We start from the raw sequence: 26,462 nt of genomic DNA, 5'->3' as shown, positions 1-26,462 counted from the left end.
TCCTTCCCTATACATAGTTATGGTAAACATGGGTGGGGCCGGGAATAGCGACAGTCATGCTTCTGTTACTCTTGTTTAGATTGGAACCAATGTTTACTCCCAGCATTATTCCTGAAAGTAGTCTAACTGAGAATTTCAGAAGAGACGTGAGTGTCGCTAGTATCCAATCTACGAAGTATATCATAACAACGCTACGCTACCGCTAACGCTTGTATCGATTTTCCTCATAATCATGTCGATTGTTGAGGAAAACTGAGAGATCATTAAATGAACTAACTGAGTAAAACCGCTTTTTAAAATTTAAAATCAAATTCGACTCAATTCTGAGTTACTCTTATCGACCGTGCGGTTTTACATTATGGGTCATTTCACGCCAAGTGATCACAAGAATATATAAAACTGGATTCGACCTCTTTATATATTTGATCCAAAATGAATAAAATATAGTAATTTTGAATCAAAATATTGTAAATTCACTTGATTGTGCTGGGTGGACCACCCCTCAGATCAGACAAACTCATTCCTCTTTTTCCAAATTTTCAAAAATATGCTATTTTCAATCTTCAATACCTCCCTGCCAAATTGAGCTATACAAAATGTTGCCGACTTTTTTTAGCTTGGATTTTGCAAGGAATCTGAAAAAAAAAAATGCTGTTTAGTTTTGGCAGTGTTGCCAACAATGCTATATTTGCTAACACTGTTTCACTAAATATATGCAATTTTTAATCGATTTCTCAGCGGAATCGTGTTCTCCAGGCTTTTTTTTCAGTCTAGAACACTTATCGGAACACCAGAACGACTAACGGAACTTATCGATTAATTGCCAGTTCAAACCCTGTGCGAACATCAACCTAAGGTAGGTTTTTAAAAAACAATTAATTCAACTGACCACCTCCGATCGATGGAATTCGCGAAATTGAAGCAAATTTCAAATTATAGTAGAAATCAAGGGGTATTCAATTCTGCACAAGTTAATCCGTGCCGAGTGATTGAGCTGTGCCGAGCGCTATGCCGAACGTGGTTTCATTAAAAGTGTGTCAATATTCCATGAGTTTGGCAACCCCGAGAATTATGAAACATTCTCAATTTATCAAATGGATCAAGGCAAGCATTCAGCTTCCCTTCATTCTCATTAGTGCGTTTGCGGATCGGGTGGTACAAGAGGACCTGTACAGTCTTCAACCCGTCCACCAGATTCTGGCTCGATGTCCCTGCTGCTGATTCCATGCAGGTGTACAGAAACGAAGGCGTAATCCGATCGATGATGGATGAAATTGCCACCTGCTCTGTCAAATTATTCCCGACTAAAGTAACTCAGAATTTGAACGGGCGAGAATGCAATCCCACCCTAGGAGCAACATCCTCGGGACAGTTTTTAATAAAGCCTCCAATCAAATGTTCAGCAATGAGCAAGGCCTAGCCGTTCATCGATCGGTAGACCACCCATCGTTCTGGGGTCCCTTGATACGAGCTAGTTCAAAAGAAGGATGATGACAGAGATGCATCAGCGAAATTACCGGATCTGCTGAAGGGGATATGCTTGATGTCGGACTCGTGAAATAGAATGTAATTGCATTTTTAACTGCAATGATCCGTTCCTATAAATCCTATACTATTGCACTAAAGCAATCGCACTCCGATCCAGGTCTGATGGAATATGTGGGGTAGCTATTGAATTCCCCCAGCAGTACTGGGACTTCATTCGAAATTATATGGACATCCCTATAAAGTCCTGTGGATATCCCATCGTAGCCAATATCAATTGAAACCAATGACTGAGAACTATAGTCGCTATATACATAGTCTGGCGAATAGAATTTCGATCTATCAATTCAATTCAATATATTTTAGACCATCAATTGAAAAAGTACTATCAAATTTTATAAACAAATCGTTGATTATTCTTTCCTTGCTAATCGAACGCAAATTACCGGCATCATCGGATAAGTAAAACTTTCCCCAACCCAAAGATGGTGTTAGTTTGCGTAGGCGAGCCTGGAGTCAAGAGAAAGGGTTTCCAAAGTTTTGTTCGCAATAGCTGATGTGCTCTTTTCTGTTGTTGGTCGTGATTTGCTCGATTGGATCCGCTATTTGACAGCTCAATTGGTTCCCGAGATTCTATCCGCCAGACTATGAATATAGCGACTATACTGAGAACGTGTATAAAGTGACGTTCATTGTCTCCATGTTTTTTTTTGTTTTTCATGATCACGAGATCCAATCAGTTTGCAACTTTTTTTTTCAGGTAACTTTTGACCAACCGTCGTCGACCGGCCATGCACTAGATTGAAGTCAATCCCGAATAGAAGCTTTTCTGGATGAAATCACTTGTCACTGGTAATTTACTGTGAATCGGATGAGACGGACTGAGTTTTGCTCTAAGAGGAAGAGGTGACAATTGGCTTCTTCCTCTTTTATTTATATCTCTATCTCTTTCTTTATCTATCTCTATCTCTATCTTACTCACATGAAATCAACCAATCAGGAAGTGGTTCGCGTTTGACAGAAAAGTGGTTTTTTTTCGCCCCCGTATTGTCACCTCTTCTCTTAGGTTTTGCTAGATTTAAAGAGATTCGCGGTTCAGACAATACGTACAGATTTTTCCGGAGCAAACTTCCAAACTGGTTTGTCGTTATTTAATTCTTGATTGAATCGTTGTTTAACCAGTTTTATATATGACAACAAATTCTCTCACTAGCTTCACTTTTGAGTAGACAAAGAATTCAACCAAGTAGTCAACCTTATCAACGATTGGCAAAACGTCAACACTCAACAGTGATACCATTTTATATTATACTAGCTGAGTGTGCCCGGTCTTGCTCGGGATTCAATATTAGCTTGAGTTTATGCGCCGATTTAAAAAAAGCATGCTATATTGTACGTAGCCCCCCCCCCCCTATTATCTAAAGGGCTACCCCCTATGATTATCTCCTTATACCCCCACACTCGCCCCCACATGCCTAATTTGGTTCCATTTGCTTGATTAGTTCTCGAGTTATGCAGAAATTTCTGTTTCATTTGTATGGGAGCCCCCCCTTGCAGAAGGGGGAGGGGTCTCGAACCATCATAGGAACCTTCCACGGCCCCAAAAACCCCTGTATACAAATTTTCACGCCAATCGGTTCAGTAGTTTCCGAGTCTATAAGGGTCAGACAGACAGAAATTCATTTTTATATATATAGATCGTTTGTGTCCTACTAGTGCTGTGTTAGTTGATTACCCCTTGGGAGAAATGGCTCTAATGTTGGCCTATGGATCTAAGATTGGGCCCATCGCAAAAAATCTGCTATTTATCAATTTTATCTAGATGAACGCGTCATTGGGATGGTACTAATTGATATTTTTGGACGCTATTGAAAATTTAGTCGATTGCTGAATTTATGTATGGGCCTAAATTAGGGGAATTTAGGCCGACATTACATCCATTTTCCTTATTATATTAATGCAAATATTCAACCATTCAATCAAAACGTTAGACATATTTCAACCAATTTTCCACAGTCAGCAAGCATTTTATTTTTGCTGCTTGTGTAGCGCATCATCATATCCTACCAGAACCGAACCAAAAACCGACAACCCAGTGACAAGCCGCAATATAATTTAATAAACTTTTCCCATCACTTTAATCCACGCTCCAGCAACCGAGAGAGAGAGAGAGAGAGAAATAGAATTCTACGTGGAAGTGACATATGTGAAAAACCGAATAAAAGGGCGAATGACATCATCTTGACACGTCCCGTGCGTCTCTTGCGATGTCAGATTTTTCAAGTGTGTGTACATTATATGACAGCTTTGCGAAAGGAAGATCATATTCCACAATGACACCGCGTGACAGCTGCTTTTCGGAGGTTGAGATGGTTGAGAAGTTATTCGTAGAAAATGAAGGATGGCAGGTTTTACAAATTCGTCGCACACAGACTTTTTCCTTATGCGAGCAGAACGACGTATCAAACTTTAGTACCAGAATGGGAATTTAATAGCGAGCTGTCATCATCAAAGCATTGTTTTGGTCTGCAAACTTGGCCTTGCTTGAGTTAAAAAGGTGCATACTTACCTAATTCAATCCCCGTACAAACACGAAAAACAATTTCCATATTTTACCCCCCGACATTTGAACCACTTTTCCCACATTACCGAGGGTGTTCTAAAATAAATCCTTCTGCATTGCACATCGCACTTACATTATCCGGTGGTTGTTAACAAACTCGAAATGTGCCACCCGAAAAAAAATGTGCCGAAAATTTCATCACCCGATCCGACGACACGCACCGGGAGGTGTGAATTAACTTTTTGGCACACGACTCCCGTGACATATGGTGGAAAAAGTTTTTCGACGATTAAGCGACGAGTTTTTCCACCGCCACACCCCGGAAAGAAACGTGACTTTATCTGAGCAGAATAATCTAATTTTGTAAGAGGGTTTGTTGAAGATGCTTCGTTATGAAGACGTTTACAAGAATGCTATTCAATCTGCATTTTGATGCGACATTTTTGATTTTCTTTCTTTTTCGCCTTTAACGCGCCTTAACGCTTTCAGGCGAATTAAGTTGGAAAAATATGCCTTTGGCAACTCTCTAATTCTAATTCATAACTAAAATCTTGGATGAGCATTAGGAGTCACTTTGAACTGTCTGATCCTCTGGCAAGCATTTTCAATACTTGACAGACTTCTCGCGCAACTGAGCAGCGTTGCCAGATTGTTTTAAAGCTTATCGGTATCAAAGGTAATAAAAATCGGTATTTATCGGTATTTACTATTTAATTAATTTTTATATTTTTGCCGTTTTGAAAGCGAAAATTTTAACGATGGTGACTGGGACTTGAGGGGAATTCTTTTATTTAACGGTTTTCTCAGTCTTAAAACACTCTATAATTTTATTAATTTAATTTTTAAATTTATCGTTGTCCGCAAGTGGTGATTGAAATTGCGGCCAAGTGGTTTTTTTCCATTAAATATCATTAAATGAAACCAAAATATGAAAAATCAGCCACAACAACGGCTAAACTATTGACAATAACGACAAACAATATTTTCCCTTGAAAAAAAAAAACCACAACCCACGGCCGAAATGTCGGGCAGATTACATTGTAGCCATTGCAATGTTTTAAGACTGTAAAAGCCGTTAATCAAAGCAAAATTTTACCTTTTGAACTATGATCGGAAAATTCAGGAAGAAAACTCCGGGGAATGTTTGAATTAGCTTCTGAACGAAGCTGAAAAAAACATCCTGAGAAAGACGTAAGAAGCTCTCCTGGATGAAGTTCGAGGAAAATTATAGGAAAAGTTGGAAAATCACCCGGGAAAATTCTAAGACACGAATTGAGAAACATGTGGCGAAAATTTTAATAAACTATCGGAAAAAATCGGATGTTACATCCAAAGGAAGCCAGAAAAGTTTCGGAAATCGGAAGTAAATTTCCAGAAATAGCCATTTCCAGGGAAAGAGAGAAGAAGCTCGTAAAAACCATCCAATAGAAGTCGAACAAAAAAATCTTTGGCTTATGGTCAAACTTCCAGAAGAAGACGAAAGAAATTTCTGGGAGAATTAATTGAACTTCCTGGAGAAGACGAATGAAAATTCCTGGAGACGCTGGCAGAAACTTCCTAAGGTAGATTGAAAGAACCATCTGAAGAAAGTCGGAAGCCAGAGCACTTACGGAACAGTCAGAAGAAACAAGGACATAATTCCGAATGAAAGAGGATTCCTGGGAGATGTTCTAATGATCCAGAAAATTTTCCTGATATTAAAAAACATCCCTGAAGACTCCGCAATTTCCCTGAAGTTTTCGGATCATTCCTGAATATTCCATAATTCCTCGAAATTCCTTAAAAGTTCTTGTAATTTTACTGAAATAAGAGGCTGTTTTGGAGTTCTCTGGCCATCCTCGAAGCACCCGGAACTTCCCTGATTATAATAAGACTACCGGAATATCTCTGTTCGCTGAAGGGATTTCAATTCGTTAGGGTAGGTTTGCTGTTGCACTAATCTGATCAACGTATTTTCAGCTCCTCCTTTTTCTTCCATGGTGATGACGTGTGATGCTGGTCTAAGTAAATTCTGAAGCCGACAGTTTTGCAGAAAACGCTTGCAGTAGGATGTCACTCTGATCATGCGTTGGTAGTTGGAGAACCTGCTGACGTACGAGTCGATGAAGGAATCTTCTGCTGTGGCGGAAAAGATAGTTTCTGGTGTTTTTCGAACCTCGCCTGGGCGCTGCATTGTTGAACTGCGTTGAGGAGAGATTGGCCAGTCCGTTAGGTCTCCTTGTAGCCATTGTGGCCCTTGCCACCAAAGCTTGCTGGTGAGAAGAAACTCTGTTGATGTTCCTCGAGAAAGGCAATCTGCTGGATTTTGTTCACCAGCTACGTGCCTCCAGATGCTGCTGGATGTGGAAAGCTGTATTTTGGATACCCTGTTAGCCACAAAGGTGGTCCAAGTAGACGGCGGAGACTTCAGCCAGCTTAAAACTGTTGTCGAGTCGACACAAAAGTACGTTTCAGCTTGCAGGAAGAGTGAAGAAGTTACCTTTGCATACAGTTCGGTCGATAGAAGGGCACCACATAGTTCCAGTCGTGGAATACTCTGCTGCTTGAGTGGTGCGACCTTGGACTTGGCGGTCAGCAATGCAACCTTGACCTGGCCTGACGCGTTTTCCGATCGCAGATATGCACATGCACCATATGCATTCTCCGATGCATCCGAAAAGAAGTGCAATTGCAGCTTCAAAGCGTTGGGACACATCACGAATCGTTCGATTTTTAGCTGGTTTAGAAGTGGTAACTATTCGTGGTAGATTGCCATCGATCCCGCGCCGCTGCACGAAGCTCTTCGTCCCAGCCCCATATGTTCCCGTTGTTGTTCTTCAAGGTCCATAATGACTGCATAAATAGTTTGGCGGTAGTGACGACAGGGCCCATCAAGCCGAGCGGGTCGAAAAGCTGGGCGATGTAAGAGAGAGCGAGGCGTTTAGTTAACGTTGCGGTCGCGTCTAGCTGGGGCATCTTCACCTTGTACCTCAACGCATCGGCGGTTGGATCCCAATAAAGGCCAAGCGTTTTAATGAGTTGGTCGCGATCTAGATCCACTGGCTGCTGAAGAGCCTTGTTTTTAGCAGGGACATCTTCCAAGACCGAGGATTCATTCGAGGCCCACTTGCGTAATTCGATGCCACCTCTTGCCAGCAATGCTTGCAGTTGTTTTCGAAGGTTGATGGCGTCGGTTATGTTGCTGCTGCCTGAAATAAGATCGTCGACATAAACGTCCTTGCGTAGGACAGCCGCTGCCTCTGGGAAATGATGCTGTTCGTCCTCGGCAAGTTGTTGCAGGACTCTTGTTGCCAGAAAGGGTGCACTTGCGGTGCCGTGTGTTGCCGTTTTTAGCTCGTAGGTGTCTAGAGTGCTGTCGGGGGAACTTCTATAGACGGTCCTATATAGAGGAGAATCCCGTTCGTCAAGAAGTATTTGGCGATACATTTGCTTCATGTCTGCAATCAGCATCACGAGCGGAGACGAGCCAGCCAACGGCTGAAAGTCTCCTTAATAAAGATAAAAAAAAAAAAAAAAAAATCAGCATCACAGGATGAATTCTCGAGCGCAGAACGATGGGTCTGATATCGTCTTGAACTATTGGCCCAACCATCAGGGCATCATTTAGGGACGGGCCACTGCTGGTTTTGCATGATGCGTCAAAAACGACTCGCACTCTAGTCGTTGTGCTCTCCTCACGTACTACGGCGTGATGTGGAAGGTGGTAAGTGTGGGTGGATGAGTCTTCATTGGGCGATACACGTTTCATGTGTCCTAGCTCGTGGTACTCCTTCATAAAATCTGAATATTGTTTACACAAAGTTGGTTTTCGTTGCAGCCTGGATTCCACTAGCCGGAAGCGACGGATAGCGGTGTGACGGTTGTCACCGAATATCACTAGAATATCCTCCTTCACAGGTAATCGAACAACGTATCTGCCTTCAGGTGAGCGGGTAACAGTTTGACGAAAGTGAGCTTCACATGCCGCTTCCTCTACTGAATAACAAGGAGAAGTGTCATCCTCTTCAATAGTCCGGAAACGTTCCATGAGTTGATGCAAATCGTCGACAGCAGCTACATTTGCGGTGATTGTCGTGGGTGGTTGGCAATGGTTTGATCGACCTGATACCACCCAGCCAAGGACAGAATTTACGAGGGTTGGTAAGTTGTCTCCGAGTGGGATTCGACCAGGAGTCTTAAAAAGATCAAAACAGATTTCCGCACCGAGAACGAGATCGATCGGGGTGGTAAAGAACGATGGGTCGGCTAATTGAACCCCAGGTGGTATTTTCCAAGACGAAATGTCCACCGGCGTTGCAGGTAAATCGGCGGTTACTCTAGGGAGTACGAGAAACTCAGCCGTAGTAGAATAGTCGCTGATTTGAGAACGTATCATGGTGGAGAATTTCGATCGTGATTGCGTAGTAGAGTGGCCGATACCCGCAATTGGGATGGAAACCTTCTTGCGATGCACCTTCAGCAGTTGAGAAAATGACTCCGAAGCGAAACAGCATTCGCTTCCTGAATCCAGCAGAGCTCTGGCTACGTGTGACTGGTTGTTGTTATCGACTACAATGATGACGGCTATAGCTAGTATTATGTTGGCTCGTTTTTGTCCAGATGAGGCATAGCTTGTCGGTTGCAGTTGAACTGCAGAAACTGATGTGGTGGATTGTTCACTAGTAGAAGGCGTGGGCGTTGGCTTCCTGGGTGTGCTTTCGTGTACTTTCTGGGTTGGCGGACTCGATGGTTCAGTCCCACAAAGCTGCGTGTGGAGACGACCCTTACATCGACGACAGGTGCTATTCGACGGGCAATCCCTACACATATGTCCTTTGCGCAGACAGTTTCTGCAAAGCTGGTGACGTCGAATCTCCTTTTCTTTATCCTCCAAGCCCATCTTAGAGAATGTCGAACACCCCAACAAACAATTTGAGTTGATCAACAGCTGAATAAGCTATTTTTTAGCTGAAGAAGCTTTCGTTTGCCTGAACAAGCTCTTATTCAACATTCAATGTTTGTTGGGACATGTACAGCGGATGTTGCTCGGTACAAAGAATGCATTTTCTAGCGCTAAACTAGGAAGCCCCATGACTGGTGAACGGACGTATTGTGGGTTGTTTCTTAGGCACAAGTGACGGAGCAATCTCGTGACTTTTGTGGTTGATGGTTTGCAGCACGGTGACCCTTCTCTGGATGAAAGCGGTTAGGTGTTGAAACGAGACTTCCTAGAGTTCGGACGAGTGTTCCTCCCAATCCCTCCGGGTAATCGGATCAAGACGGCTACTCAGCATGCGTATTAGCAGGATATCCCAAGAGTCAGTTTGTTCCCCTAACTGTTGTAGAACACGAACGTTGGCCTCGAACTTCTCGACGACAGAGTGCAACTCGGATGCCGATTCTCGTATGATGGCGAGAAATTCAAAAAGCGCATCTACGTACGAAGCCTTCAGACGATTAGTGTTCTGATAGTGTTCAACCAGCAGATTCCATGCCAATTCTGTACCAACTTGAGGGCCTCTCCGGAAAGCGATGAACGGAGATAGTAGAATTTTTGAATATTTGAGATGTCTTGCGAGGAATGAACTAGCGAAAGATAAAGATCGTGGAAGTTGAGCCAGTTCTCTAGGCTTCCACTGAATACGGGAAGCTTCACATCAGGCAACCGCAAGTGCGATGTCGAAGAAGAGACAAGAGCGTTTGAAGTACCCGGGGACCTTAGGGACGGTGTAGATGATTTATTCACGGCGAGCAAGAACCCTTTTACGCGATAGTACTGGCATTCCATTTCCGTTCTCTGCTTCAGATGCTCCTCAAAGGTTTCATCATCCAGCGACTCCAACTCGATCTGTACTTTGTTGAATTCGGCCCACAGCGAAACAAAGTTTTCAAGGCGCAGTGCAACCTCAGTCTCATCTTCCTACTCATCGTACTTGTCCACGAATTGCTTGATGAGTGTAAACGACGACGAAATACTGCGTAGTCGCAGCTTGAGGTATCGAATGCGGCGTTCGTTTGAAGTCATGGTCTGCAAACAAAAGACCGCGTAGCTCAAACGATACGGGTGTAGATAATTGGAAATCTAATTACCTGATATAGGCAGTTTAATGCCTTGTAGTATATCAACGCCAACTACACTGGCGGGACAGCAATGCCCAAGATGGCGTAATCCAAACGGTGATTGACGAATACCACGCGGCAACCTCTCCAGATTGTTCCAGAAGCAAGATGGCGGTTCTAGTAGGCGGTTCGTTGATGAACGGAGTTCGACGTTCATCCGGTTCGAAGGACCATGTTCCGATACTCAGAAAGGCGGGAGGTTTTCACGGGTATAATCACTTTCTTTCAGGTTCGTGTTACAATTCACAGGTTAGTTCTTCTAGTCCACAAACGATTTATTAATCACCAATAGTTTCAATTTATTTCACTAACTTGGCTTTAAGCTACTAATTAAACTCTTAATTTATTTAACTTCTAATTAGAGTATATAATTCACAATTTTTATTCTTCACTGTAAGTAGTTCCACTATTCCTCGCTTGATGCTAATCTGCTGGTCAGTATAATCAAAAAGGGTCGCCCTAGACGGGTTTCTTAGGTTTTTATATTGGCTGAATCATCGGAAGTCATTGATGACACGACGTGAAGAACACATCATCGGTTTCGGTTCAGTGCAGGATCCAATCTGCCTAGGCGGTGAAATTCGTCGATGTAGCCATGATGCAAAAGACAGGTACGGTGAATTGGCTCCTCACGCATACTGTGCAAACAATCTCTAATCACCTTTGAAGTTCTCTGGACTTTCTTGAAGATTACGAAATCTCTTAAGTGCTCCCATAATTTTCTTGATTTTATTGTTACATCAGCATTGAAGTTCTCTGATCTTCCCGATTTTTTTTAAATTTTAAAAGTTATCGACACTGTCATTAAAAAGCATAGAACTTCCCATAGCATGTTCTCACAATGTTCTAATGTTCATGTAACTTCCCTTACGTTTCTTAAATTTGCATGAGCCTCTCAGGCCATTGCTGGAGTTTTCGGAAATTGCCTGAGTTTCTCGGAACTCCTTTATAATTTCAGCAATATTATTGAAATTAATTGATCTGTCCTGATGTTCTCTGAGCTTCACTAAAGTTCCTGAAAACCATTAAATTTCCCTGAAGTTCTTTGGACTTGTGAAGTAGTTTCCAAAATATTTATAATGTTTCCTTAAATTCATTGGAGTTTGGTGGAATTTTCAGAAATTTCCGGGTTTTTTTTTAATTTTAACAGAAGTCTGTCTTTAATTTATCGAAACTTACACAAAAGTCTGGACTTTTCTGAAATTTCAGATTAGGTTTCTTGGAGGAACACAGGAGGCACATTTTTTCACATCAAAATTGGTATTATTCGGAATGTGGATTTGATTGAGTGCGGTGTTGTTAAGCTTGCGACGATGATCATTTTCAGCACAGTAGCAAGTCTCCTTATTATGGTATGCGCAGAGCGTTTCGCGAAATAGTGTGCTGCTTTGGACCGGCATTAGGATGTGTGCTGAGCTTACTATGTATAAATATATATATATATATATATATATGCTTAAATAGATTTACTAACAAATTTCGATCCTCCAATTAGTTTTAAGTAGAATAATTTTAAGTAGAAACAAATTTAGAATAACAAATTTTAATTTGTTTCAAATTAATTAAATTTTGCAACTGTTCAACTCACTCGCTGCTCGGCTAATAATATTCAGCAAACCTTTGACAACTGTAGCCGGAAATCTCCTCTCACCCAGCTCTCGTCTTCGCCAGCGTTGGACATTCTGGCGCTGTGGTTGCGACGCTGAGGCAGTGCACCCAGTTTGCAACATATTTTATATTTTATTGCAATACCTTTCGTAGACCTTTCATAGCATCGTAATGTTTGTTTACTTTGCACGATAGGTAGCCGATTTGACAGTTCAATAGGTAGACTTGGCTTCATTCTTGCTAAGAGGAAGAGGAGTCAATATGGGGGCGAAAACGAACAACTTTTCTGTCAAACGCGAACCAGCTCGTGATTGGCCGATTTGAAGTGCATAAGATAGAGATAGAGATAGAGATAGAGGTAGAGATAGAGATAGAGATAGATATAGATATAGATAGAGATAAAAGAGCAAGAAGCCAGTTGTTTCCTCTTACTCTTAGCATTGTTGGCGTGACTCATTATACACCGACTCTAGTTGACACATGCTCACTGTGCAGGCGCAAAGATAGTGCAATGTTGCCAGAAAATTTAAATAACAAAAAAAAAATCCAACCATAGATGCCAAACAGTGCCAATGAGTAAGCCCAGGTGTGCCAAAACCTATGTGAGGAGTGACGAAGCCTTTCCAAGCATTCCCTCTTGTTGTTCTTTAACAAAAACATTTGAGGCATTTATTTATTTAAGTCGACAATCAATTGGTCTACAACAATTTAAGTTACATAGTTTGGCTTCAATTATCCTACATGTGAAGTGAAAGGATAAGAAACGATCCACTGTTTCCTGAATCTGACATTATGGGATTTTCTTATAGGTGCAAGGAGTTGCTATTTCACTCTTTAAAAAAGAGTAATAGGGGAAATGAATGTAATGTCGGCCTAAATGCCCCTAATTTGGGCCCATACATACCTTCAGCAATCGACTAAATTGTCAATAGTATATGTATGTATATACAATCCAACTTCCACTGTCCGGCAGTGTTTTTATGGAAGAAAAATGTTTGCAATATAATCTATTAATATCTTATACTGATCCCATTGCAAACAATTTTAGCCCGGAAGTTGAAAGGTGATAACTCTGTTGAGATTCAGTAACCCATTTCAGAATGCCTGGTCACTCACGTCCATTCCGTGGTTACTTTCACTTACAACAAGCCCCGCATACACGTTGTACCGATATAAAATGTATGCGTGTACACTTCCATCGTCAAAGCAATTCCTGCTTTGTAGATGGCACGTATTTAGTAGGATGCATTTCATATTTTTATATCTAGTTGTAATCAGTTAGATCTCACCGCTTATGTATTGTGTCCTTGCTGCTGAATCTTTGTCATCTCGATTCTCGTTGAGTCCTATTGAATAATCGAATCGACTAAATTTTCAATAGCTTCCAAAAATATCCGCGTTCATCTAGATAAAATTGATAAATGGCAGATTTTTAGCGATGGGCCCAATCTTAGATCCATAGGTCAACATTAGAGCCATTTCACCTAAGTGTACTAAATTTGTCCCAAAAATGAACAATTATTCATTTACGGATTACAATTTCACAGTTAGTTTTTCTTGACTGTGTATTATTTCTGAATGAATAAGTTATTTGCTATCCCGAAGTGAGTGACTACGCTGACATTACACCCGGTAGCCATATGTCTACTAATCCTACTTGTTCGTCCGAATCAAATCCAATCTGCTTCGGATCCTTTTTTAAAAATTCCAAAGCCTTCTTCCTTGCTAAGAAAACCGCAGTACAATTTTGACAAGCGTACTGTAGTGCCATACCATCCATCCCATCATTATCAGTGTAATTCCCGTGCTCTAAGCATTTAAGAGCTTGTAAGAGCATTCAACCGAGTGGCAAATATAATGAAGCATCTGCCATACCCAATAGAGAGTTCGAGAAAGATCCATTATTGGTGCCACCGCACGTGATTATGTACATCCCCCACTGGTGATGCCCCTTCCGCTTGCCAACCAACTAGCGACGATAGACAATGGGAATTAGTTAGCTCGATGTGAAAAGTTGCTTCGGTGGTCTAGCTTTACAATTCAAGCTGAACAATGCATTAGGTTCTGAACAACATTGGCAGATCCCCACGGCCATGCATAGACATTTCCAACTATTTTCAGCACAAAGTTCGATAACAGAAGCTATTGTATCCAAGTCGAAGATCCATGTTACTTAGGACCTAATCGATTGTTCAGCTTGAATTGAGTGCCGATGGTCTGCCTCCCACGCTTGAACAAATTTCATAATTGAACATTTTGAATACTCTCGTAGCGGATTTTGAAAATTTCATGAAGAGGATTTAAATTTCCCGTTTGGAGCTGAGTCAAGCATTTAATAATTTGGCAGAATCAACACTATTTACTCTATAAACAACTTGAATCAAATGAAAAGAACGCATGATTCATTCGCAGTATTCATAGGTCAACAACAATGTGCATATTATTCTGCAATTTCCATTTACCAATTTCTGGAACCAATAAATAAACCCCTTTTTCATATCATCTCTCTCCCCATATGCATAAAAATAAAACTACATTGCCTGCAGACCCTTTCAGCCCGAACCATAGAGGGAAAGTAAAAATATTCTCGCATTTCATTTTCGAGCTTATATGAGTACCTAACCTCAAAGAAAAAAACTTACCTTCCTCGTCCAGCAGTATGTTGTCGGGCTTGATGTCCCTATTTGGTACCGGTAGTAGCCACAGCCACACAGCCACACACACACAGGAGACCATTCCAGCCGGAGGTGAAGCGGGAAAAGTGGAAAAGACAGAGGGAGAGAGAAAATTTACATGAATACGTTATGATTATGAAAAAAACCATTCAGGCAGACGTCGGAAAATAAATGAGGTAATAAAATGAGGAATTTGCCATGCATTATTCATTATTATTGTTGCGATGGGAGCTTTCCGCCGTGCCACCTCGAGCTTTGACTTGCAACTTTCTAAATTGACTCTTTAACAGCTCGGGACCGGGTTTTCGGTGCCAAATTTACTCAGAGGAGCATACATTGAGTTAAATATTTAATGGGATTGGAACTCGTTAGATTGCAGAGGAAACCCCACAGGATAGCATCCAGAAGTTCAGCATTGCCGTGAGGCAGTGAGGCTTCTGAATTATTCATCTTGGCGTTTGATTTTCTGGTCGAGAAAGTGTAAGTGAAAATTTAAGATGAGAACTAGTTGGAAGTGTCATTTAAATTGACCTATATAGAAAATGGAAAAGCAAACAACGATAGTGGTAGATGAACGATTGAAACCAGTTCAAAATTTGAAATTGAAATTCTCCAAGTGGTCGAAATTCTATAAATTTACAAATCATCTGTATAAGTCTCTGAGCTTTTTAAATTATCTAAATGCTTTAAATTATCTATATTATAAAAATTATGTGCATTTTCAGAATTCCAGTAATTATTGAAATTCTATTAATTCCTTCTCAAAACTCTCAAAATTTTCTACATACTCTGATTTCCAAATTCTATACACCCGCTAAATTCTTGAGATGGTATTAATTCTCTACACCCTCCAAATTCACAAAGTTTACTTAAGGGGGTATTCCCGATCTTTTTTTTCAAAAAAATCAATTTTTTTTTCACGTTTTTTTGTACTTTAGACTATATACTTTCATCCCCCCAAGCCGTTTTCAGATCAGCGAATTCGGTGTCCATGCATAGCTGACTAATGGTAAGAACCCCCAAAATGGTTTTAACTAAAGTCAAAACTTTAAACGCGTTTTTCTCGAAACCACATTTTTTTTTATCGGGCGAAGATTTTTCTCAGAAGCTATAAGAGATATTGACTTGAATCTTTGCGCATTTTGTTCCTTATTAAATTCTTTGGAGCTTCTCCCACTTTCAACCAAAAATATTAACATTTAACATTCTTTGAAGCACCTTAAAGCTGCAAAAAAGCGGGCTAAAAATCGCCTGTTTTTTCATATGGCCGCCATTTTGTTAATTTGCAAGATTTTTTGCTGCCAACGGGAGAAGCTCCAGAGAATCTTATGCAGATTATTAATTTCATCACGAAATCTTTTTCAGATGAAGCCGTTCCAGAGAAAAGTCTTCGCCCGTCGAGGCGTTTGCGGCGAACAGGGGTCTGTTTGCCGCCATTTTGTGACGTCAATAATGTCTTTTTTTATGTCGAAAAAAATTTATTTGTAAACTTTAATGTTCAATAAACAAGAATCCCAAAGAGTTAGGCGCATTACTATTCATTTTCCTTGAAAAAAAAAATTAATTGAAAAACAGGCCGAAAAAAGGCAAAAGATTGGGAATACCCCCTTAATTCTTTGAATAATGTATGTTTTTTCAATCCTCTATAATTTCGTAGCTCCCCGATTCTTTAAATTCCACAATTTTTCTGAATGCTGAATCCTTTTTTTAACTCGTTCAATTCCCTTTTGTTCCCTATAATTACTGAATTCTCACAAATTATTTAAATTCTCTACCCACTAAAATTTCTAGATTTTCGAAATTCTCTAAAATCTCAATGTTTTCTTATTCTTCTAAATCCCCACCAAATTCTTAAAAAAATCAAATTTACTAGTTCTCTAAATTCTAAAAATGCGCTTAATTCCCCCAACACGTAAAATTCGCTTCATTCTCCGAATTATCAAAATTCGCTTAACTTTTTAATGTTCTATAAGTTCTCTAAATCTTCTTAACTTACTTACTTACTTACTTACTTACTTACTTACTTACTTACTTACTTACTTACTTACTTACTTACTTACTTACTTACTTACTTACTTACTTACTTACTTACTTACTTACTTACTTACTTACTTACTTACTTACTTACTTACTTACTTACTTACTTACTTACTTACTTACTTACTTACTTACTTACTTACTTACTTACTTACTTACTTACTTACTTACTTACTTACTTACTTACTTACTTACTTACTTACTTACTTACTTACTTACTTACTTACTTACTTACTTACTTACTTACTTACTTACTTACTTACTTACTTACTTACTTACTTACTTACTTACTTACTTACTTACTTACTTACTTACTTACTTACTTACTTACTTACTTACTTACTTACTTACTTACTTACTTACTTACTTACTTACTTACTTACTTACTTACTTACTTACTTACTTACTTACTTACTTACTTACTTACTTACTTACTTACTTACTTACTTACTTACTTACTTACTTACTTACTTACTTACTTACTTACTTACTTACTTACTTACTTACTTACTTACTTACTTACTTACTTACTTACTTACTTACTTACTTACTTACTTACTTACTTACTTACTTACTTACTTACTTACTTACTTACTTACTTACTTACTTACTTACTTACTTACTTACTTACTTACTTACTTACTTACTTACTTACTTACTTACTTACTTACTTACTTACTTACTTACTTACTTACTTACTTACTTACTTACTGACGGCGACTCTGTAGCTCTTTACTCCTATGAGAAAATCCACGTTAGACTGTGCGTGAAACATGGCGGACTTTGTACTATCCTTTCACGCTACCGGAAATGCTCATAGAAAACTGTCAATATTTGCTGGAAGAGAAAATTTTTCGACGGTGCCGTCAACGCCACTAAACACCGTTTGGTGAGACCGGAAGGAATTCAACTTTGAAATCTGTGTTAGGAAAATCGCTTTTCGCAGGCTATCGGTGAAAATTTTAACTATCATAGTAACTGTTGCACATTCGTGCAATTTTCAGTTCTGACATTTTAAAAAATGATAAAATCTTAATTTTAACAGGTTCGTAGAAAAATGTCCGTTTAAGAATCCATCATCTCTGGATAAAAATCAGACCACTGTCATGCCGCGAACGACTTTGATTTTTGAAATTGCACCCCCAAGGTTGCCTTAAAGTACATAGTATGTTAGATTTAAACAGAGATAGAAATTCTCACTCAACTGCACGATAAGCATTTCCTCACTCAGGCTCAAGGAATCAAAAATATATTCAAATGACAAAATGACAAACGATCAACGAACCGAATGATAACGCTATGTCAGAAGTGGAAAGCAATAATGATATAATCTTCTTCCTTCTTTTTCATGACAAGCAGCCCGTGCGACACAACTCACTCGGGGCGGTAGAAGGAAACGAGCAAATTGTTGGCAAGCTGCTTCACGAAGTAAAGCCGAAGATGATACACTTGTGTTAATGGGAATTTTTTTGTTATGTCTTTTCTCGATTCAGATCAAGCAATGTCCTCATCCGTGTATATTGCAACAAAGCAGGCAAGCAATATATCATTATCCTTCTATCACTCCGATCGAGCTATGTTACAGAGCGAGTTTGTCATGGTAGTCGTAGCAACCGTATTGTCTGTATCGTTGGTAGCTTTATGTGTTTGGATTCGCTGCTCAGGCTACTTTTCGGTGAGTTGTGAACCGTTCACATTTTCATCTCTCCTTTTTCACCGATAATTATCCTCTCTCATACATTATCCTCTTCTTTTTTATTAGGATTCATTATCCTCTCTCATACATAATCCGAAAATATCTCTCTTCAAAACCCACCCATTTGGCTCTGAAAACTACCAAGAGCGAAAAAAAAAAATACCACCCCAAATTGTTCGGCTCCAACCCAATGTGATGTAAACAGTTGAGGCTTGAAAATTCGCGGTCTCTTTTGTTCTTCCTCTCATTAAATGGTTATTCCGTCCGTGACATCATACTGTGTAATCCATTTAAACAGCGGCAGAACGAAAGGAACAACGATTTCATATAGCCACACCTTTTTGCATTTCATTGGTTTCAACCAGTCCGGCAGATCATAATGGTCATCCATAAATGACGACTCAATTTTCTTACCAATTTTAGACCTTCTCCTCCCCCTTCGTGGCGTTTTTTCTATACATTATGCATGGTCCGTTACAAATGTTAAGACTCCCTCTCCATTACTCCTCAGATTCTACGTAATTTATGGATGTGTCCTAACTGTTGTTTTGGTTCTTAATTTCGGATCATCGTTTGCGTGCGGAAAGTGAATTTTCAGGTGTATGAAAGAAGTGAAAAATCATTATCCGGCATCAAGAATTCACTGAAAAAGAAACGATTTATCTGCCGCTCATGCTCTCCGAAAAAAATAAATCGCTGTTGCTTTTCTCGCGAAAACTGCTGTGTTCTTCTAGCAGGTGAAAAATGACGTTTCTCTTCTTAAGTAGGCGAAAATTTTGAACTCTGATTTAAACATATCTAGATAGAGCTGGAATTAGGTCGTAACAGCTTTTGTAAACAATGACTTCTCTCGATGACTTTTTAGGAATTCAAGGCACGCCCACGCAAACCAACATTACGCCTGGTAGGGGAAGTCTTACCCTACCTGATGGTGACATTGATTTGTATATGTGAGCCTTGCCTTTTAAGACATCATCGAAAGAAGTCATTGTTTACAAAAGCTGTTACGACCTAATTTCAGCTCTATCTTGATATGGAAGCTGACATCCGATTGATGACCTTGACGAATCAAGCTGAACATTGCATTAGGTCCTAAGTAACATTGACAGATTCTCTTCGTCGACCTTCTCTTTGCATCCCCACGGCCATGTAAAGACATTCCGATGTATTTTCAGCACTCAAATTAAAAACAGAAACTTTTATCTAGCATCTTATAAGACAAACACATCAAGAAACGGTTCTGTGCTCAAGTTATTAACGAAAGAGAAAGTCGACTAAAAGAATCGATCAATGTTACTACGGATCTAATGCAATGTTCAGCTTGAAATGTCCAAAAAATACTCTTATACAAATACAGCTAGGACTGGTGAGCTGTATGTTGTTTGGAATGAGGATGACGCGCTTGGCATAGATGGCCCACAGCGACTCACGAAGAGCTACTGATTCCGATCAATAGCGGTGCGGCTTCTTCCTCCTTCTATGGATGCTCATGTGGGCTACAACTCGCTGCTTGCAGGCAGTCTTTCGTTGTGTACTTGAGAACAATGTTCAACGTCACGTGCCGAAAACACTGCTGCTGTTGCTAAAGATGCCGACGACCGGACACCACCACACACGGTTATTGGAACTGAATCCGATCAGCGGTTGAGGGCAGCCTTGATAGCTAGCTGCTTGAGGGTAGCCTTTCGTTGTGTACTGGAGAACACCACCACTCACCACAGACCCACACGCCACTATTACTCTGAAAACTGTGAAGCAATCGCAATCTCTTCCACAAGTGCTAATGTCAACCGCGATTGTTGGTGTGCAAGATCAGTTCGGGAATGTTTCGTACGCACGAACGCTACTGGACTCATGTTCAGAGTTTTGCTACGTGACGATCAATTTCTGGAAGAAGCTGAAGTTACGCGAAACTCCAGCGTTTCTGAAAGTACAAGGAATTGGCAATGGAAGCGTAACATCGACGAAGTCCGTGGAAGCTAAAATCCAACCACGATTAGCAACAATTTCGGCATTCGAAGAGGATATGATATTCCATGTATTGCCAAAGATTACCCGAATACTGCCGATTAGCCCCGTGGAAGTAAGCCGAGTGAAATTACCAACGGATATCGTGTTAGCTGATCCAACATTTGGAGAGCCTGGTCCCGTTGACATGATTATTGGAGCAGAATTCTATTTCGATCTGCTCACTGCGGGAAGGAGGAAGCTTTCGGCCGACGGTCCCACTATGCAAGAAACTGTTTTCGGCTGGATCGTGTCCGGAAAGGTACCAGAAGTTCCAGCAACCATTCCAAAGACATCAACATTCGTTAGCTCGACGGTAGATCTTCAAGAAATGATCGCAAGATTCTGGGAATTGGAGACATGCCATGTAACAGCACAAATTCGGTTGAAGAAACAGCATGTGAGGAGTTTTTCAACAAAACGACGACTCGGAACGAAGAAGGCAGATTCGTCGTTGCACTACCAAGGAAGGAGCACATAATGGAGAGATTGGGGGAATCGAAAAATATTGCCATGAAGAGGTTCCTGAGTCTCGAGAGGCGGCTGGACAGTAATCAAGAAATAAAAGAAATGTACACTAAGTTCATTCATGAGAACCTCCTGATGGGACATATGAAGCAAGTAACAGAGGAGAGTCACGATAAAGGTTCTTATCTACCGCACCACGCAGTATTGCGACCGGACAGCACGACCACTAAGCTTCGTGTTGTGTTCGACGCGTCGTGTCGTACTTCAACTGGGGTCTCACTGAACGACGCGTTAATGGTGGGGCCAGTAGTACAGGATCCGCTGCTAGCAATCTTGGAACGGTTCCGTTTGCGTCGAATTGCTGCCGTCGCGGACGTAGCAAAAATGTACAGGATGGTACTCACACAGCTGCAGGATCACCCTTTTCACAAAATTGTATGGCGTGATTCGAAAGGTCAGTCAATCATGGTGTACGAACTCACAACTGTCACTTACGGAACAGATAGTGCACCATATTTAGCGACAAGATGCTTGAAAAGGCTTGGCGAGGATTGTGCAACGACTCACCCTGCTGCGTCTGAGGTCATTCAACATGACTTGTATGTCGACGACATGCTTTCGGGAGCGGATAGTATCGAGGAAGCAATGGAATTAGTGAAGCAGGTCACGGAAGTCACAAATTCAGCAGGGTTCATTCTACGAAAATGGAACTCGAACTCACCAGAGCTACTCCAGAGGATTCCAAAGCAACTTCGAGATGAGCGTTCCGACCTAGAGTTTGATGCATTAAATGCTATAGTGAAGACGCTGGGGCTACGGTGCAACATAAGGTCCGATGAATTCGACTTCATTTTTCTCAACTGGAAGTCGGATTCCTCACCAATAACAAAACGAAGCATTCACTCCGATGCGGCATGCCTATTCGATCCGCTAGGGTTGGTCGGACTGATAGTAGTGCAGGCAAAAATCTTCATGCAGAATCTCTGGAAACTCAACTGCGGCTGGGATGATCTTTTAGAAGGTTCGATTCAAGAAATGTGGAAGGAATACAAGCAAAATCTGGTAGCGCTTGAAACCCTAACCATACCTCGCTGGATTGGATTCAGCAATGACTGCATTTCCGTACAGCTGCACGGATTCAGCGATGCGTCCTCATTAGCATACGGAGCATGCCTATATCTCTGTTGCGTTGCCTCAGATGGAACCATCACAGTTCGATTGATCACCTCAAAGTCACGAGTAGCCCCACTGGAGAATACTGAGCAGAAGAAGAAGAAAATGACCATACCCCGTCTCGAGCTGTCAGGTGCTCTCTTGCTCAGTCACATCAACGAGAAGTTCGTCCAAGTGAAAGCTGTTTCTACTGCATACTTCTGGACGGATTCTACCATTGTCAAGCATTGGCTAGAGTCAGCACCCTCTCGTTGGCAAGTGTTCGTGGCAAACCGTGTATCTGAGATCCAACATCTCACCCAAGGTGGAATTTGGAATCATGTTGCGGGGATCGACAATCCAGCAGATTTGATCTCCCGTGGGATGTCACCAACTCAACTCCAATACGAAAAACGATGGTTCGAGGGTCCACAGTGGCTTTCACAGGACCAACGGTTCTGGCCACAAGCAAACAAAAGGCCTGACGAAGAAGTTGATCCTGCACTGCTCGAAGAACGGTCGACGCCCGCGTTCCCTACGCAGGGAACTCCACCAAACAAGATATTCGAGCTACGATCATCATACTTGAAGCTTCAACGTATCGTGGCATGGTTCCTTCGCTTCAAGTTCAACGCTCTGTCTCCGGATCAGCTTGCGAGGCGTAGTGGACCACTGTCGCACGAAGAACTAGAACAAGCAATGCTAGTTTTAGTTCGCCTAGCCCAACAAGACTGTTTCCCGGAAGAAGTATTTGATCTCGAGAAGCACGGAGAGGTCAAACCATCTTCCAGAATCAAATCGCTCAATCCACAGCTAGTAGCTGGTGTAATTCGCGTTGGTGGTCGTCTTTCCAAGGCACCTGTGTCAGAGAATCGCAAACATCCTGTAATCCTAGACTATCGCCATCCATTAGCTATTGTTGTCGCAAGACATTACCATAACACGTACTACCATGCGGGACAACAGTTGCTCATCTCGAGTATTCGTGCGAAGTTCTGGCCAACCAACGCTCATAATTTGGCTAGAAAGGTCATTCACGATTGCGTTGTGTGCTTCAGAAGAAAACCAAAGGTCGTCGAGCAGCTAATGGCGGATCTTCCGGTTGAGCGTGTCACTCCGTCGGCGCCATTTTTGAAGGTTGGAATGGACTACTGTGGTCCGTTCTTCATCAGCTACCCCAATCGGCGAACCAGCCCAGTGAAATTCTATGTAGCGATATTCGTGTGTCTCGCTGTGAAGGCAATCCACCTAGAGCTCGTGGCAGATTTGACGACGCAAGCATTTATCGCCGCATTCAGACGATTTGTCGCTCGTCGCGGCAAGCCTCAACTCGTGATGTGCGATAACTCAACGACCTTCGTGGGAGCGAATCGTGAGCTAAAGGAGCTTAAACAACAATTTCAAGACGCAGTTGTAAGAGAAGCAGCGAACAACGACATCGAGTTCAAGTTCATCCCACCTCGCACTCCTAATTTTGGCGGTTTGTGGGAAGCACAAGTCAAGTCGTTCAAAAATCACCTCAAGAAGTCAGTCGGGCTTCGAACCTTGATCAACGGTGAGATGCTTACAGCCTTAGCTCAAATCGAAGCGGTTCTAAACTCGAGGCCGATGACACCAATCAGCAGTGACCCAAACGACTACGAAGCCCTAACCCCAGGCCACTTCTTAGTGCAGCGGCCGCTCATAGCCATAGCGGATCCAGACTTCAAAGATGTGTCAATCAACCGATTGTCGATGTGGCAACGAGCGCAAAGCCTCTCGCAGCAGTTTTGGGAGAAGTACAAGACGCAGTATCTGTCAGATCTGCACAACCGTGTGAAATGGACTAGACAGAAGGATAATATCGTCGTGGGCACGATGGTCCTGCTCAAGGAGGAAAACGCACCGCCACTGAGGTGGCATCTCGGCAGAGTGATCAAGGTATTCCCTGGATCCGACGGCAATATTCGTGTCGTCTCCGTTCGTACCAAAGACGGATGCTTCGACAGAGGTATCTCGAAGGTCTGTCCCTTACCAATCTGGGACAACCAACAATTACAGCAAAGCTCAAACGATTAAGCACTCTACGAGTGCGATCCGAACCACTGGGTCACCAGTTAGGAAGTTCGAAGGTCGATCCGTCAGTCAACAATTGGTGAAAGGTCAAGTCTCGTCAAGTTTCGTTTGTGCATGTATGTCCAAGTCCCTTGTCTTGGTAAAAGAAGGTAACACTGAAGCCGTTCAGTTTCACATGGGAGACAGCATCTACTCCCACTCTCGGCGCATAGGGCGCCTGCGTTGACCACAGTGTCATCGCTTGGTTAAGATAAGCACTAATCCGCATTGTCTCTTCGGTAGCAAACATCCACGCTACCGTATCATCTGGGGGGAAGCCATGGTATCACCCCCAGGTCACCTCAACTCGTCCGGTTGGCAATGGGCCCGGCCAGCTCTACCGTCAATCGTCACATTTGAGGACAAGCCGCAACCTGCATCCACCCGAAAGGAACTCTACCCCACAGGCGCTACACCAAGGAGGATTCTCAGGCACCACTATAGCCTGTGTGAGGTAAGTTGTTCCAGTTTTCGGAAGACTACACACAGAAACTACATATATCCTTTCCCGAGGAAACCAACAACCAATCGCAACAAATCACCAATCACCATAGCTAGGTTCGATAAGAGATAATAAATTAGTTTCAATCTTACCACACAACGAACAAGTCCGGTGTTAGGTTTACCCTTCATTCGGTGGCGGAATAAACCCAGTGGTTCTTGATCAGTGACCGAGATTTGAAGAACGTCAAGTGGAGGTCGGTGACCTCAAGTACACAGTGAGGTCTGGACGGATAGAGCCCTACAGTCCACTCGTAAGTCCGATCCAGAACAATAGTGATGTGATGCTTCTGTAATTCTGGACATTCCATTTATCGCCTTTCTTGGGGACGGGAAACATAAACGAAAATTTCCACGCCTCAGGAAATTTACTCTGCTGTAGTGACAGATTAAATAACTTCACCAAGGGAGTGAGCAACGACTCCGAACACAGCTTCAGAACGGACGCAGGCATGCCGTCTGGCCCGGCAGCAAACGATTATGTTCACTGACGTGAAACGAACGGAGCTCAAATGTATCTGTTGGAGGATCGCTTATAGCAATCACGACTTGATTTGGTGAGGCCAAGGATTCATTGAACGAACTCATGAAATGTTGAGCAAAAAGACGCCATTTCTCCGGTTCAGATTCAGCGATTTGCTCACCGAGATGAACTCACAATGGCAAACCAACTTCTTTATTTTTAGAGTTTACTAACGCCCAGAAAAGTTTTGGATTTCTGCAACGTGATGATTGCGTACGGAAGACATATCGTCGATACAGGAATCTGTTGCATTTCCTATAGTCGTTACTTGTGCGGTTGAACTCTTGCTTCATAATGTACGAACGATTTTGGCAGTATCTTCGTAGCGATTTAGCCCTATACCGTTTCAGTCGACGCAAGTGACCGTTAGACCACGGTGATTTTGGTGCGGGCGGGCAATAGGTACAAATTCAGCCATGGTATACCAAATCATTTGACTGAAATATTCAACGGCATCGTCAACACATCCAGCTAATCCTAACTGGCGACCAAGTCGATACCGGAAATAGCAGCAATAATCGCAACATAGTCGGCTCGACAGAAATCCAGTGTACGATGATTCTCGGAACAATCCTCACAATCCAACGATTGGCGCTGGGAGGTTCATCAGGACTCTAAAGCAGGGTGGTCTACCTCAAGAAAGATCTTCCGAAACGGTGCATGCCAGAGTTGCAGCTTCGTTAGACAGAACAAGGTCTAGAAAGCGAGCGATCCTATTTGATAACCCATTGATCTGCGTGAGCTCATGTAAAGCGAAACCGTCGATAATCGTTGAACTAGCAGCCGATAGAACCGATTGAGGCTCAACCTGGAAAGATCTATCGTACGACTTACTCCACCGGAGCAAAGGCTGGTTATAATCTCCAAGCTGTAGAGCATAGTCATTGAATACCAAAGTGGAAACTATAGCACCTATAGAGTTCACATGGTCCTGAATACTAATGCTTTAAATTATCTAAACTTTCCAAAATCTCTATGTTCTACATTCTCTTAATCCCCAAAATTCTACAATTGCTGCATAATCCAAAATTTCCAAAATATCTGATTTTTCTCAATACTTTAATACTCCAAACACTCTTAATTATCCAATTTCTCTCAAATCTCTACCCACTCTAAAATCTATAAAGTATCTGTGTTCAATAAATTCTATAAATTATGTGAACACTCTCAAAGCTCGTATTTCTCTAAACACGCCATATTCTCCAAAATTCTCTAATTGACTCCAAATCTATACAACTCTTCAGATTCAATAAATTCATAAAGTAATCAAAATTCCCTACGCTCTCTAAAATTATCTAAGCTCTATAAATTCTCAAAATTCTCTCAATCTTTCGTATTCCTTAAGCTATCGAAATTCTTAAAATTTCCGAAATTCTCTTCATTCTGTAAATACTCTAATTGCTCGTAACTTACCCTAACTCTCCAAATTTAATAAATTTCCGACAAGTTCACCAATTTTCCTAAAAGTTCATAAAACTTACGCCAAGTTCACTTATCTTCCTACAATTTCACAGAACTACCTAGAAGTTTACAGAATTTCCAACCGGTTCACTG

The 26,462-nt window shown here is 41.6% G+C and overlaps 1 protein-coding gene across 1 annotated transcript in view; it reads right to left on the bottom strand.

Annotated features, from left to right (window-relative positions):
• LOC135711102 (serine/threonine-protein kinase 32B-like) overlaps positions 1-26,462 on the bottom strand; it is a 168,522-nt gene that overhangs the window by 64,861 nt on the left and 77,199 nt on the right. The window contains exon 5 of the mRNA XM_065233842.1: positions 14,398-14,435. Within this exon, the coding sequence (XP_065089914.1) occupies positions 14,398-14,435 (38 nt within the window). The remainder of the gene's footprint in view (positions 1-14,397; positions 14,436-26,462) is intronic.

Source organism: Ochlerotatus camptorhynchus, unplaced genomic scaffold, assembly GCF_037179485.1.
Source record: "Ochlerotatus camptorhynchus isolate MF236.1 unplaced genomic scaffold, CSIRO-AGI_Acam_v1.1 ptg000420l, whole genome shotgun sequence".
In the NCBI taxonomy this organism is placed as follows: Eukaryota; Metazoa; Arthropoda; class Insecta; order Diptera; family Culicidae; genus Ochlerotatus; species Ochlerotatus camptorhynchus.
This window is presented reverse-complemented; position numbering and strand designations above follow the sequence as displayed.